Here is a 15,882-nt window from a genome sequence, read left to right as displayed (position 1 = left end):
TAATGAACACTTCACAATAACTTCTGTTAAGCAGAATTTTTGTCAAAGAATGAGTACATCTTAAGAGCTTGGATATTTTTATATATTTACCCATACTATGTACTTCTTTCTTTTTTTAGACTTTGATGTGTAAAATTATATCTTGTTATTTAAATTTGCATTTCTTTTGATTTCTAGTAACTCTCTATACATGTACTATATTTATTGAACATTTTTATTTCTTTATATATTGAACCACTCATTTCTTCAGTTTTCAATTGGGATATTCATTTTTTCCCCTATGGATTTTCATGTACTCTTACATATTGTAAGGGCATTAATCTTTTATCATACATATTACAGATATGATTTCTACTTTATCTTTAATTTATTATTATTTTTGACTTAAGGAAAATTTTGTTCTTTTCAGTGAAAGCACATTCAGCCACCTTTAATTTTTTTTTTACCTTTAAAGATGATGTTAATAGTCATTAATATTTTCTTCAAATATTTCTAATTTTTTTGTTTTTCTTTAAGCAAATTTCAGTCTTCTATTTAAATTTTACTTTTCTATATAGAATATATGCTCCATGAGATCAGTGATTTTGTCCCTTAATCTTGTTGGCTATATTCATAGTGCCACATGATAGGTATCTATTACATCTTTATCAAATAAGTACTGTAAATCTTTATCTAAATTTTATATTGCTGTAAAGCATGATAGACATATGGCTTCCTTAACATTTTTAAAATTCTGTTTTTTATGACATATTTATAGTTGAAATCTATATTTTTTTCTCTATTTGGGGGATTCTTCCTTTCCTTTCCTATTTATTTCCTATTTAATTCTTCCTCATCTTTAAATCCCAGTTCTAGCATTGTTTCCATCGCCTTCTGTGATAATCCATGGACAAGGTCACATTCTGCATTTCACCTTTTTCTAATACCATCTTTCATTGTGGTACTCAGCATGTCCTGTTTTGGAATTGTTTGTGGAATTATTTAAATGTTTGAAATGTCTCCCCCCACCCCAACCAAATAGGCAAAGGTATTACCTAGGTTTGCTCATCATACTATTCCACCATCTGAAACATATTAGGCATTTAACAAGTTGTTTTTAAATGAGTTAATTTTTTGAATAGATGAATAGTGAAAAGTAAGTTGACATAAAAATTATAAGCCAATTTGTTGCATAAATTTGATCCTCCTCAAGACTTTTTTATTTTGTATTATTGGTCTTTCCCAGTTTTATTGTTCTGATTTTTAATTGTTTTGTACAGATTTAATAACTGTTCCTTTAAAAACATTTTAGTATTTATTTCTGAGGTAATGGTGGCTTTCCATATATTCCCCATAATAATTCACTATGGTTTAAAAAACTTCCCAACTATTCACACATTTATTCTTCCATTTGGATTTCATAATCATATTTCAAGTTGAAAATAAAATCTCATTTTGTGTGTGTGTGTGTGTGTGTGTGTGTGTGTGTGTGTGTGTGGTTGTTATAGGGGGAAAATTGTTTTAAACATATAAATTAATTTAGAGAAAATATATTTATAATAATATATTTAGACTTCTTATTTAGGAATCTTCCCTGCAGGTTTTATTTTCTTGAACACTTTTCATTTCCTTTTGTCAATTTAAAAATTTAATTCATATAGAATCCAAAATTTTCATGCTGGGATTTTTCTTGGACATTTTTTTGTGCAGAAAGTAGCAGGCTTAAATTTGCTATTTAGAAGGATCTGCTTGTGGGGATGGCTGGTTCTTGGCTGACATCTGGAAACTTGGCTTTAAAATATTCCCAGTGGTACTAAGCAATAGAGTTAGTATGCAATGGAAACTGAATTTTATTGTGCCAGCCTGCCTAGACTGTCTTTTTTAAACAATGTGATTTATGGTAAGCATCCACTTTTCTTCTTGGAGTTTTTAATGATTATGGCTGATCATGTAGACATTTGTGTCTATATGACTAGGCCCCACAAAATCCTTAAACTTTGATTCTCAAGAGGTTTTGCTAGGTAGAGACAGTGTACATGTCATTGCATTTTGCTAATGAATATTGGACATTTATACATGAATTTCTCTAAATGCCATTTAATGAGTCTTTTTTTCCTTTTGGTTTTATTGGAGTTCAATTTCTTTCCTTGGCTTTTCTCAATAATACAATAATGTTATCTTCAAATGAAAATTATGTGGAGTTTTTAAAAATAATATTTATCCTTCATATTTATTTTTCTTGTCATATTACATTGATTGGATATTTCAGAATTGGATTGAATGATATAACTTGACTTCAGGAACTTAATGTATTTGTTTTAGTGTTTTACATTAAACATGTTTTCTACTGAGTTTGCTTTATGTTAAGAAACTACCCTTCAACATCTGGCAAATGATCCAATTCTTTGTTGGTTCTTTATTAATGGAAGATGTGTGTCTGTGTGTGTGTGTGTGTGTGTGTGTGTGTTTAAAACTGTTATTAAAAAGAGCGATTTATGTAAGTATCCTAAAGATAATAAAGGATACATGCTATTTTAAATTATTTTAAAACCTTGCTTTGGAAAAGAAGATTAATTTAAATAATTAGTGGTTATTGTAATTTATTGCCACCTAAGTGACAGAGGTTAATAGGTTAATAGAAGAATGCAAGAAATGCATCCATCTTGTTATATTGAAAGTAAAATAATTTAATAGAATAATAAATAGAAAATTATTCAGGATTCTCTTGATAGTCAATGTGTGTCTTTACTGAATTTCAGCAAAAATACACATGCACATACAGATATCCATATGTATCTATACATTTTTATATATCGGTGTGTTTTTAATATTAAAAAATCTTGCATCATTCAGGTGTGTGTGTGTGTGTGTGTGTGTGTGTGTGTGTGTGTATCACTGACATCTGCTTCCAGCTCTCACCTTTACTTTCAATGCAATATGAAATAACTATTTTTTATCCTTTTTTTTTGATAACAGAGATTGAACTCAGTGGTGCTTAACCACTGGGCAACACCTCCAGCCCTTTTTATTTTGAAACAGGGTCTTGCTAAATTTCTGAGGCTGGCTTTGAACTTATGATCCTCCTACCTCAACCTCCCAAATCATGGAATTGCAGGCATATGCCACCACACCTATTACTACTTCATATTTTTGACATAATTGTCAAAATATTCATATGAGTAATATTTAAATGATATCAACACTGACATGACATGAGATAACAGGATGTCTTATATTAATCCTTATTTCCTCTGGTCAGGATTGTTTAGATGATTTCATTTCAATAGTATTTGTTTCCTTTATTCTATCTGACACTATAGTCAGATACTAAAATAGAGAAAAAAATATTAATTTTAAACATCAAGTGGAACATCAGTAATTTTATGTTTTATTTGTTTAAAGTTTTCTCACTTTTTTTGGACTAGTAAAAAAATCTTTATCTCAGCTATATGCTACAGTGCATATCTAGAATCCCAGCTACTTGGGAGGCTGAGGCAGGAGGATCTCAAGTGTGACACCAGACTGGGCAACTTAGCAAGATCCTGTTTCTAATTAAAATTTAGAAAGGGCTGGTGATTTAGCTCAGTAGCAGAAAACCCTATGTTCAATTCCCAGTGTTAAAATAAAAAAATTATCTCTTTTGCTTATTACATTTTTCTATTTGATGTTGTGGCAAAGGGAAGCATTTGAACACAAAAGAAGAAAATGCTACAGTGCGAGTACATTTTCCACCCATTTTGTTCCATTGTCTCAGGTGTGAAAACCTATAAAAATTTAAATATGATATAATCATATTTAGTATATAATTATATATCAGATGATTATAATCATGATTATATACTAATAATAAGAATATAATTATAGTCATGGTATAATGTTAATATCATATGTATGTGTGTATACACACACACACACACACACACACACACACACACACACATATATGTATAAGCTCTAGATTCTGATTTCCAACCTATGTGAAAGCACTTGTGTCTATTTTGTTGAATTATTCATGGCCTTGAAAACCTGGGCCTTTATTGGTGTTTTCCTGGTAGAATGTTTGATGACTATACAGAGGCTGGGTTAACGAGGAGAAGACAGTCACCCAGCCCTCAAGTACTGCATGGCAAGTGGGGTGGTAGGAATACAAATTAGTCCTCATGATGCTTCATGGTGATTTCTTTGAGCATCTAAACAAAGTCAGTGAAAGCATAGCAGGTCTATGTAACTTGGCATCACTGTCAAGGAAAGAATTGTAAAGGTTGAAATGTCTGAATTTAAGCACTGTTTCTACTCCTTCTCTACTTATTGGCTCCACAGGTATAATGTTATTGTCTAGTATGTAAGTAGTAGTCAGGGTTCTCTATGGTGAAATGGAGCTGTGTATGTGTTTGAGTATGTGTGTGTGTGTACGTGTACACGAGTGTATCCTGGGTTTTGTATTTTCAAGGTTGAGTCAACAATTGGTCAGATTTTCAGGGAAGGAGATGGAACATTGAAGAGATAAAAGAGAATGAATATGCAGAGATAATAAAGGGGAGGCGAAAATTCTCTGTAGCTCTGCAGTCTCTATGTTGCAAGATGGAGTGAATGGATTAGAAATTTCAGGAAAGATATGGAAGTTGAGTTTTCATGTGGTGCATTAGAGATGCCTGAGTTGGAGTTAGGAATACAGAGCTGGATAATAGAGAGGATGAAGAAGATGCCTAGGCTAATGGGAGATTTGTGGTCCTCCTTCAAGCCAATGACGGAGCCAGGGGAGAATGGGAGACCACCTGAGGAGAACACAGAAAGTTATAAAAAGCCCTAGGAGAATCAACATATATTGCTTTATAAATATTTGATGGCCTGATTACTTTTATGAAAATGAACCCCATGTGGAACAAAAGCTATGAGAACATTTTTACTTAGATATCCAAAAGATTCCATCCAACTTCCCCAAAGTAAATTGTCATGTATTAAGACAATTGAATCTTTTATGTGTAGCTACATCTTTCATGTGAGCAAGTGGACTGACTTATTTGATCGTCAGCTCTCTGGTATAGACAGCTCATCCACATAGTTGGTCTTGCTGTGCCCACTTTTGCCTCATTAGAAGGAATTCCCTATGTGGTACTTACAGAGATTTTTTTTTCCAACTAAATGTGATATCACTTCTTGTATAAAATCTCACCTCTTCCCTTGGCCCCTGCTAAACTTTTACCTCATTTCTTACATCTCTTTTAGTCACTGGACTGTAGCTGAAAGGTCCTATTTTCTGCTCCTGCCTTGGGGCCTGTTTATATGGCAATTATTCAGTAAATATTTATGAAAGGAGTGAATGACTCTGCCTAGATTTGTTGTGAGCAGGAAATGTGGAAAAGCATAGGAACAGCTTAGTGATGTGCCTGGTGCCTTAGAGATGTACCACAAAGGCCACTGCTGACCATTTTTGCCCTTGTTTTTCCCAATCTATAATCCTGATGTTATTCTTTCCCCTTCTGCTCCAGTCTTCCTCCCCAACTCTTCCAATCTGGCCAATCCACTGTCGTTGGATTCTCAATCCTCACAGGATACAGTCCATGTGGGTTGACCTCTCTGTTCCCTTTAGGTGGCACCAGGTATGACTGCATCCATTCCCTGGACCTTTTCATACACATCCTCTCCCGAGTACTTCTGTTTCTTTCTGATTGAACACCAGCTCTGGGTCAGGCAGTGTTCTAAGCATTTTACATACATTACCTCACTTTTCGAATTTTGTTTTATTAGTATTCCTGCTCTATACTTACCAACTCGCCTAAGGTCACACCGCTACTGATTTGCAAGTTAGGATTTAAGCCCAGGTGGTCTCATTTCAGATTCCTGCCCTCTACTCTGCTTTTATATTCAGTAGTGCCTCAGTAGCAGTTTCAGGGTCACCAAGTTAACTTTCATTCTTTAATGTTTGATTCAAGAGTTTTAAAATAATATGCAGTTATAGTTTTAAAAAATTATAACAGTTTCTCCTTACCACTCTACCCTCACTTAAAGTTTCATTTCCCTTAAGGCAACTACTGTTAACAATATTTTCAGTTTTTTTTATAAGATTAAAAAAAAATTCATGGTGTGTTTGTGATTTTCTTTTCAGATTTTTGTCTTTTGAAAAGTCAGCTTATTCCCAGTTGGTAAAAATTTTCAATACAAATGGTCCAAATACAACTCTGGTACATATACATAAATATGCACACACACACACACAAAAACAACAACAACAACAACAACAACAACAACAAAAAAGCTTTGTTTGACCCCAGGAGACAGTTGCATTTCTCTGTCCAAGGCCAGTTCCTGAAATTAATTAAATTCTTAGATATTTGGGACCTATTACATAAGTTTCTGCCTGACAGAGACCTACTTTTATTTGAAAACTCCAGGCTGATGAATTCTTCAGGTTCCCAGGACTGAAACTGTTACCTGACAATTCATCTATGACTGTATCACCTTGACGCTCAGAGAAAAATGAACAACAACAGCCCTTACTGGCTAAGGAAATGGGTCTTGATGCTCTTTTCAGTGCATGGTTATATGGATCCAAGAATCAAATGTTTTTCCAACAATGCCAGAAGAGCTTAGTTTTTAGATTCTTACATTTTCTCTTCTCCCTTCCTGAGGAAGAGCTCTGTGATTTTTAATCAGCAACACAAAAAAATGCCTCTGTGGAAGAGGCCATACTTTTCAGCATGCAGTAGAACATTTTCCTAAAAAGTGAGGTCACCAGAAGCACAGAGCAAAGAAATCCCAGATGGCACTAATATTTGATTTCATTTTTAGCACGCTCATGTTCAGCAGATGGATGGGAAGGCTGACCTCTCTGACACTTCTGCATCACTGCCTGCTACTCCAATTGCCTTTGCGAATGTTTTTTCATAAGGCTTCTCCTGGTACCTCTGAGATTGATGCCTGGTCGCCTGCCTGCGTTATGCTTCATTACGCTGAGGCTCTGTGTGCTGAGAGTTGCCATATTCAATAAAAGGGGAAATCCTAGCTCATCAGTATCTCAAACTTTTCCTACAATCTCTCAGATTATGTATAACATCTTGGAGTGTATTATTTTAGCTTTCTAGGTGTACTTTGATTTGTATCCATATTTAAACTCTCCTAATTCTTCTGCTTTCTTCTATGCAGAGCTACATTGAAATGCGTTAAAAAAAAACCCTCTAAAATGGTTAAATTTAAGTGCTTCCAACACACCTACTAAACCCAAAAACCTGATTATTTTTATGTGGATATTACTGATTTCTCTCACTCTCTGAGAGTATCCAAGAGCACAGACCTGGGTTCGAGTTTTTCATTTGCGTTTTTCTCATTTTAGAGCAAGCTTTGCTTTAAAGCAGACCCAGTTTCCTTGTTTGTAAGCTAAGTGCTATTATCAGGGCCAGGCAGTTAGAATTGATGTGAAAATTAAACAAGGTAATGAATGTCAAGTGGTTGTCTCAGTATCTGGCACAATCTACAATGAATGTGAATTTAAGATATGTGTAATAACTTTTTGTTGTTTTAGGTGCATTTACTGCAAATAAAATGCAAAACAAATGATGAAATAATTTAGCTTTTCTTGGATTGCAAAGAAAGTGAATTATTAGGGAAGAAGTTTTAATTATCAGATTAATGCCTTTTTAAAATCTTTCTATAAAATGATTTTTTTATAAATCATTAATAACCCATACCTATTTAGAGACCAACTCTGTAAATTCACGGTGCTCTGCTTCTCCTTCCCACTGTCACCAACTAGTTTATATTTCAGTGATGTTGCTGGAGAAAAGAAACTATCACATAGCATGAATATCTAGCAGATTTTGCTTTTTTTCTCAGCAGGTTGACCTAGGGGACCGTGCTTCAGAGTCCTTTGGAAACACTCAGTTCTAAGGATAGATTATGTCCTTCTGTATTACAGGTGCTCATAGCACTGGCTATTGGTACATGTTTTAATGTGTAGATGGCTTAGAAACCATTGCATATTTAATAGTCTTTTTGCTTGAATCAGATCTCTACCCAATGCAGTTTTGATGGATTTAGCTTTTAGGTGCCTAGACTGCTGTTCTGTTGTGAAGCTTTCTTTAGGATGTGACCTTTTCCTTTTTACAGATCTAACATAAGGCCAGACTATGCAGACTCCAATTTCCATGATTTCAAGATGCACACCTTCACTCGGGTGACATCCTGCAAAGTCTGCCAGATGCTCCTCAGGTAAGCTTGCTCAGGCCTGTTCTTGAGTTGAAATGAACAAGTGAAATTGCTTAGTGCTTCAAGCAAAAACATTCTGAAGTAGGGATATTGTCTTCACAGATTGGATTCAACAGATCTTTCCTAGGCCTTAGACTTGGAAATACCCCTCAGAACCCCACAGGGGGAGGTCCTTTCTCTCTACTGAGGATGCTTTGAGTAGCACTGTGATCCCCGCCCCCAGCCCCGGCATTTTGCAATAATGATTTCATTATAAGCAGAGTTTATCACCTTTTAATGCATCACTCTGTAATTTTACCTTTCAGGGGAACATTTTATCAAGGCTATTTATGTTGTAAGTGTGGAGCAAGAGCCCACAAAGAGTGTTTGGGAAGAGTAGACAATTGTGGCAGAGATAATTCTGGTGGTAAGTCATATTTACTGTTGGGATTCTGTTTTTAATGAGGACATAAAACTTGCTCAACATAATTAAGACCTATTTACTCTTAATATGTTTATTATAAAATATCTCCTTTGTAAACTATTACGCATAAGCACAGTTAGAAGATTGTTTAAGATTTGTGTGACTTTTCTACATGACTTTGGTTTAAACAGCTTAAAATCCATTTGATTTATATGTACCTTGGAAGCAGAGGTCTTCAAGAGGAATTTAGATGGCTTCATATCACCCATTTGATATGCTATCAACCCTTAAGGATGTCACTAAAAACTGTACAAATATAGTGAGCACACACATGAAACAACAGTAACAAAAACAAAAAAATAAAGAAAATATTCATTTATCTTTAGTTCCTAAATTTCTTCTTTCTCTTCTTGGATGTTTAGCTTAGACTTGCCAATGGTGTCAGAGGTAAACATCAGTGAATTAATGAATTGAATACATTGTCATTTTCCAGCATTTAACAAAGAGCATACATGCTTTAGATTTTATGTAAATATTTTCCCCTTGGTTTTTAAAAATAGCACTCCATGGCTGTTACCCGAGCTGGTCGGCAATTATGCATTCAGTAGCCTTTCACTTCTCTTTGCTTCTCTGCTTCTCTTGGGCTCTCTCCCTTCTCTTTCTTTTCTGGCCTCTTTCTTCTTTCTCTTTCTTCTTCTTTCTCTTTGTCCTTTTCCCCTGAGTTTCTCTGTGTTTTATCAATAAGACCTTTCAAAATCAGTAAAACTTTTTGAACACAAGAAAGGATCTTTAACAGCTTGAGTTCAAAAGGTAGCCATGTCAACCTTTGATTTTCCCAAAGGAAAAGGTGGACATTGAATTATTTTGGATAATGTGAAGAAGAGTGAAACAGGGAATAGCTTATTTCAGAGCTGAGTTCAGAAAATGGGCGATTGTAGAAAAGGTGAATCCTATTAGAGGACCAAGATCATAGCACATTTTGCTCACTTAGCTCCTTCAGTCGACATTTTTAGAGGGCCCCGTGTGCCTTTCTCTGTGCTAGGCCCACACAGCTGCACGAGACCAGAGGTCCTGGCATTGCAAGAGCTCCTCCATGGGGTCTGCCCTGCCTCACACTGCTGGCCTTTCTTCATGAGCTCCCTCACTCTTCAGAGCAGCCTTTCCCATGGCTGATGGGATTCGCATGCTCTCGCAACTGGCACAGGGCTGTGAAGTGAAAGAGACAGGTTCATCCCTCACATCTGCCTGAAGGTTAAAAACAGTTTACAAAAGCTAATAGAAATATTATATACTATTATTGTTATCCTTTCATTGTCTGCCTGATACAATTGATCAATTAATTTTTTGTCATTCCATTTTTATGTTCCATTGTTTTTATCTCAGATAATTTGATATCCTGGTAGGCTAATGTGTTTTTATAAATCCCATGGCCCTGCCTTGGAAAATTGGAGTCTTTAAAGAATATGAAGTGACCCTGTAGTTGACATGGTCATTCTGTTCTAAAAGGAGTAGTGAAGGACAGTAGTTAAGTCAAACAGAGAGGGTTGGAATCCTACCTCAGTTATCTGCTAGTTACCTGAGCTTGGAGAAATTTACCTGAACATTATGAGCTTTTGCTTGTTTGTATTCAAAATGTAAGTTGGGAAGAAGGTTGTAAGGATCCATTAGATGGTATTGATGATTACTACAGTATTTGGGTATAATAAGAACTATTTAAATCTTGAGTTGTTACAGTAAGAAGTTAGTTTGTAAAAGATATGGGCTTATTCTGAGTTTTTATTGGTTTTATAGCCTGCAGGTATTGTGGGTAAAACAAATTAATGAGCACCAGACTTTGAAATGATACATAAGTATAACATTAAAAGGTCTTAAAATTTATCTTGTATTAAACAAGTTGATAGAAACCAGTTGGGAATTCATGATCTAAAAAGATCAGGGCCATGTGTAATCCCAGTGTCTGGTCATTAATTCAACATATTCTGTCTTCTGTTGTTAAATGAGTCTTTTTTTTATAGGGATGTAGCATAGTAGTCAGAAAACCTGAAACTCTCTAGTCTTGTTTAGGTTTGACCAGATTCTACGGATTATTCCTTGGGTGATTTTGGATTCCAGTTACTTAACCTTTATGAATTTTAGTTTCTACCCTTATAAAATAGTGATAATAATAGCACATAGCTTTTATAATTTTTTTTGCTTTTCTCTTTGTTGTTGTTGTGATGGCGGTGGTGGTAGTTGGTGCTGGTCATTGAACCCAGGACCTCATACATGCTAGGCAAGCACTCTGCCCTGACCTACACTCTCGCTCCAACCCAGTCTTTAAAAAAAATTATTTTAAATAAATACTTTTATAGTGTCAGGTACTGTTGTAAGTACATTGCCACTATTAACTCATTTAAAGCTGGCATTCTTAATATTCTAATTTTGTGGATGAGAAACTCAGGTACAGAGAATCGGTAGAGTCAAGCATCACATCTAGGCGGACCAGCTTCTGGGTTTGTTCTTAAGCAGTGGACATGCTGCCAGGCATGTGAATTAGCTGTGAGGACAACATATCAGTCTCACAGTACCTATTCTGGTATGTCATCTTGTGCTCGCTTTTCTCTGTGAAAGGGAGTAATTTTTGTAAGTTTCTCAGTTTAGAAACAGTTTTGAACTTGGTTACCTTAATAAACAAATATGTTTTTAAATCTGAATGTCTCCAAGTGCTGTGAGAAAGCCAGGCAACCTGGAGGACCATACCTGCCCTTGGAAGGACTTTAGACAGCTTCTAACCTATTCCCTTATTTTAAGATGAAACTGGGTCATAAGAATTTGAAAATTTAAAAAGAAATTTGAAAATAACTAAGACTGTGAGTGCCCTGTAGATTATAAGACTTGCTTATACAGGTATCATCCATTAAAAGGTAGCACCTTGTCTAAACATTGATATATAATTCATTATAAGGCAGGAAAAAGGTTTTTTGAACCTCTGACTAAATTTGCTGTTTGGAATTTTGGACGTGTTCCCTTGTGCTCTTGATCCTCTCTGCATCCCACGTTGACCTCCATTTTCCTGTGCTGTGTGTGTCTGTGCCTCTCCTCTTTCTACTTTCCATATCCTTTTCTGCTCAAGATTTTGAAGATACCAGTGACATTGAATCTCATAGTCAGTTATTTAGGGGTCTGAAATGATAAGAACCTGCCTAGGAGGCTTCTCTTTTTACCTTCAGATCAGGATTTCTTTGATGGTCCTTTCTTAGGGTCCTTGTCATCAGGATGCATAGGATCTGTGTCACAGCTGCATCCACAGCTTTCTCTCCCTTGTTTCCAAGCTGATGTCCTCCAAAAATTGGAAGTCATGACATCCTATCCTCACTTCTCCCTGTCTGGCAGGTTGTAACTGTGGGTAGGGTATGAACCTGAGCCTGGTGGGTCTGGTGTCAGTGTGATAGGATAGATGCTACGTTCAAATGGCGGCAAGCCAGATTTTATGGGCTGTTTTGCAGCCTGAAAGAGTCCCAGCATTACCTTAAGTCTTGAACAGTTCTTTGTTTTGGCATCCAGGAAGCATTGCTTACAGCAGTTCAGCAGGGTAGTTTTCTAAGACTGTCTTAGCATCTGGGAAAATGTGGGTGTGGAGGAGGGCAGGAGGAAGGACAGGATATATCAGAAGCTGGAGACGATGTTTGCTTGAATGGACCTTTTGTATGGAGAGAGTGTTGCATCCAGGAAAACTTGACTTTGCAGAAATCATCCCAACAGGCAAATTTAAAGCAAGTGTGTAGTATTGATTTAAGGAAAACACAAGTGTTTACACAATCTGTGTTCCCACAGAATATAAATCATAGAAGGTTTGAGAATCACTCCAGCTTTACAGGACTTTATAGATCCAATATTTAACATACTCTGTCTTCTCAAGGGATGAAAAGATTCAGATTGACTCAGCATGAGTCAGGAGTCTACTTGTGGTACAGAGAGTTGTGACTAGTAGGAATAGTTACATCATGCCAGATAGACACTGGATCGTTGGGTGGAAGTCAGTTCTATAAAGGGAAATATATCATCTTCATTCAACAGTGACCACATTTATAGACAGGAGTCGAGAAGAGAAAAAGAGGTGCTAGTTTGTACAAAATGATAGTCTCGTCGATAAGCTGACTGAAGGTCAGAGTATATCCCACTCTGCCTGCTAATTGCCAGATCACATTTCAGGCCCTACCTTTCTTGATCTTTCTCTCTCATTTTACACTATTAACCATTCTCCTTGACACTCTCCTTCATATCCATCCCATCTACCATGCCATCCTTTGGAGATCTGATTTGTTTTAGATCTTTAGCTACAACTTGGCTTTAACTACAACTAACATGTCATGTGTTTAAGGCTCCATCTCTACATACAGCATCTTTTCTGAACTTTGGATTTAAAATTTCCATCTTCCCCTCATATTTCCCCTCTCTGGTGTGCTGCAGTGACCTCAAATACCACATATCTAAAACCACCCTTATTTGTCCCACCCTACCTCATTCTTCCCTTTTTGTTTCAATTAAAAGTCCACCATCCATACTCTCACACCAGCCTTGCCTACCCCATCTCTCTCATCTCCATTCACTAACATATTCTTCATTTTCCTTCTGAGTTTTCCTAGAATCCACTGATATGGTATTGTTACAGATCTCTCTCTCTCTCTCTCTCTCTCTCTCTATATATATATATATATATATATATATATATATATATATATCTTCTATGCTCTTAATCTTATTCCTTCTACATAGCTTTTAAAAATATCTTTAAAAATCATTTAAAATAAAGACTGGTTGTGCAAACATTTTGCTTACTCTACTTTCTATTCCTTCCAGAATAGTGCCCAAATTTCACAATATGGCCTATGGAGCTCCAGATCATTTTTCCAGTCTTATTTATTACTACTCCTCCCCAGCCAATCAAGTAACTCTTGTTTTTTTGCAGTTCCATAACTACTTTTCTCATGTTTATATATCTAAGGGTGATTTGTTTCTGTATTTTAATGTCTTTCCTTCCCTTGTTCATTTGATAGACTTATTTTCATTTCTGAAAACTGAGCTAATATTGGCCCCTCCTTGAAGACTTTTTTTTTTTTTTAATACTCTAAGACTGGTCATTCTTAGTTTGTCAGTCCCTGTGTGCTCCTGGCATTTTAGGATTACTCTTCTTATAGCATTTATCGAATTTATTATAATTGCCTCCTTGCTGATCTGTGCATTTAGGCTCAATGGTATGATGATCTGTGATTGATATTTTGACTTTAGGGAAAGGATAGTACAGGGATAAGCCATGGATAGGTCACCAAGCCGAGGGACAGATGAAGGAGAAGAATGTGATGCACCAGGGCCTCTGGCTCTTCAGATCACTTGTCTTAGAAGAAGCAAGTGGTGTGGAGCTTGTACAGGCTTTTGTTTCAGCTTTTGTTTCAGCCTTGTAAAGGCTGGAGCTTGATTAGTTGGTAGATAAGTGGAATAAAAACCTCATGGAATCTCTAGCTAGTACTTTAAGAACCAAAGATAGAGAACTGGATAGACCTTTTGCGTTTCTTTGTATTCTTGTATTTACATAATGAAAGGCTCATGACCTAAGCATTGATCATCAGGGCTGTGACAGGTAACACCTCTATTAGGTTAATAAGTAGCAAGAAAGTGAACCAGTTCACAGAGCACCTGATGACAAAAATACCTTTTTCTGGAGAAATCTGCTCCCTGATCCATTCCATCCCATTTTTAGAATTCCTTCTTGGTTCTTACCCTTAGCCAACTCTAAAATATGCCCCCTTTTATCCTTCCAGTTCCCAGGTCTGCCCTTTCTGTACTTCCTATCCTAGGCCAATCATTAACCTCACCTTGACCTCCGGATGGTAGTCTGAATTAAGTTGTTCTTTAATTAGCTTGTGCTCAGGTTTTATTTCTTTCCCAAGGTTAGGCCGTGTTGTGACTAACACTCCCCCAGTCCCAGCAGCTTTAACAAATAAAATTTCCTTCTCATACATGCACTGTTTATACACAAGTCTTTCAGAGTGGCTCCTAAGCAGTGGCCTGGGTTCCAGGCCTCTTCGGTCTGTGACTCTACTAGTATGACACATGGTTCCCAGGGATGCAGCATTTTAGACCCATGGCCTAGAAGCAAGCAGTGTCATTTGGATCACTGCCTTTGGCTTAAACTAGTTACAGCTTAATTCTACAGGAAGCTGGACCCTGGAATGAACATGGGGACTGCTTGGTGAGCTTCACTGTCTCTGTCACTTTAACTCCTCCTCCCCCAGGTTATATATTCTCCTTTACTATTGGAGAAGTGACATAAACCCTAGGCAATTTGTTTTCATCTTATGAATCCACCCTTTTATATCAACTCCAACACTGGGGTACTTAAAATCAAATTGTTATCATCTTTTCCCAAAATAGGACTATTTCAACTCCAATGCAGTTCTTAATGATGCTAAATATTAATCAGTAAGCATTTAAAATATCTCTTAGATGCTTTTTTTGTGTGGAAGTTGGTTTTCCTTAAATGTTGTCTTTCCTGAGTTTAGAAACCCTTTATATTTCATGTTTTATATCTCTTAAATCTATCTAGTCTTCATTCACCCTGGAAATTATTATTTCTTGGCAAAAATGCAGTGCATTTCTGAATGAAGTAATCCATTTATAGGAATATATAACTATAACAGATTAAGTACTTTTGAAGTAGGAGAATGTGTTGGTTTAATTTTTATAAAATAAACCATACAACTTAGAAACACATTTAAAGTGTGGGTGATGAGTTTATGTCTTAATATTTGAGAATTTGCATACATATAAGTAAAGGACAGGCAGTTCCACCCTCTCTTTTCCTTGAACTTGAGTTGACTCCTTCACATTCACCATAACAACCCATATGATAAACATGTACATGGGCTCTGGAGTATGTGCCAAAACTTTCCAACGTTAATAATGAATGTGTTTGAACTCCATGATATAGACTCTTTAATAAGTTACTGCAAAGATGATGTAATTCTAGGCTGGCATTTCCTTTTCACAGTATACTGTTGTGAATGCTTACTACTAGACTTCAACCTTCAGGGACATTTATGTTTTCCCCCCTTGATAATATATGGCTAAGCCCTTTGGTCCCTTTTTTTTACCATGACAATGATCAATATAGCTTGGTTTGAGTCTTCCCTGTCTAAGAAAGGAAGGTAACCTTGGAAGGCAAATATTGCCATTGTAGACAACTTCAGTTTAATGCACCTTTTCCCATAATGGGAATGCAAGCCTCAGCTGCTCTAATATTTAACTGAAGCAGGTCCCCA

At 36.2% G+C, this 15,882-nt stretch overlaps 1 protein-coding gene across 4 annotated transcripts in view; it reads left to right on the top strand.

Annotated features, from left to right (window-relative positions):
- Nucleotides 1-15,882, top strand: part of Vav3 (vav guanine nucleotide exchange factor 3) — a 349,120-nt gene that overhangs the window by 217,268 nt on the left and 115,970 nt on the right. For all 4 annotated transcript variants that reach the window (XM_078026845.1, XM_021735809.3, XM_005339106.5 and 1 more), the window contains exons 16-17: nucleotides 8,083-8,184; nucleotides 8,487-8,587. In XM_078026845.1, the coding sequence (XP_077882971.1) occupies nucleotides 8,083-8,184; nucleotides 8,487-8,587 (203 nt within the window). The remainder of the gene's footprint in view (nucleotides 1-8,082; nucleotides 8,185-8,486; nucleotides 8,588-15,882) is intronic.

This window comes from Ictidomys tridecemlineatus, chromosome 11 (genome assembly GCF_052094955.1).
Source record: "Ictidomys tridecemlineatus isolate mIctTri1 chromosome 11, mIctTri1.hap1, whole genome shotgun sequence".
Lineage (NCBI taxonomy): Eukaryota > Metazoa > Chordata > Mammalia > Rodentia > Sciuridae > Ictidomys > Ictidomys tridecemlineatus.
Note: the sequence above shows the minus strand (reverse complement) of the source record. Positions and strands in the feature narration are given on the sequence as shown.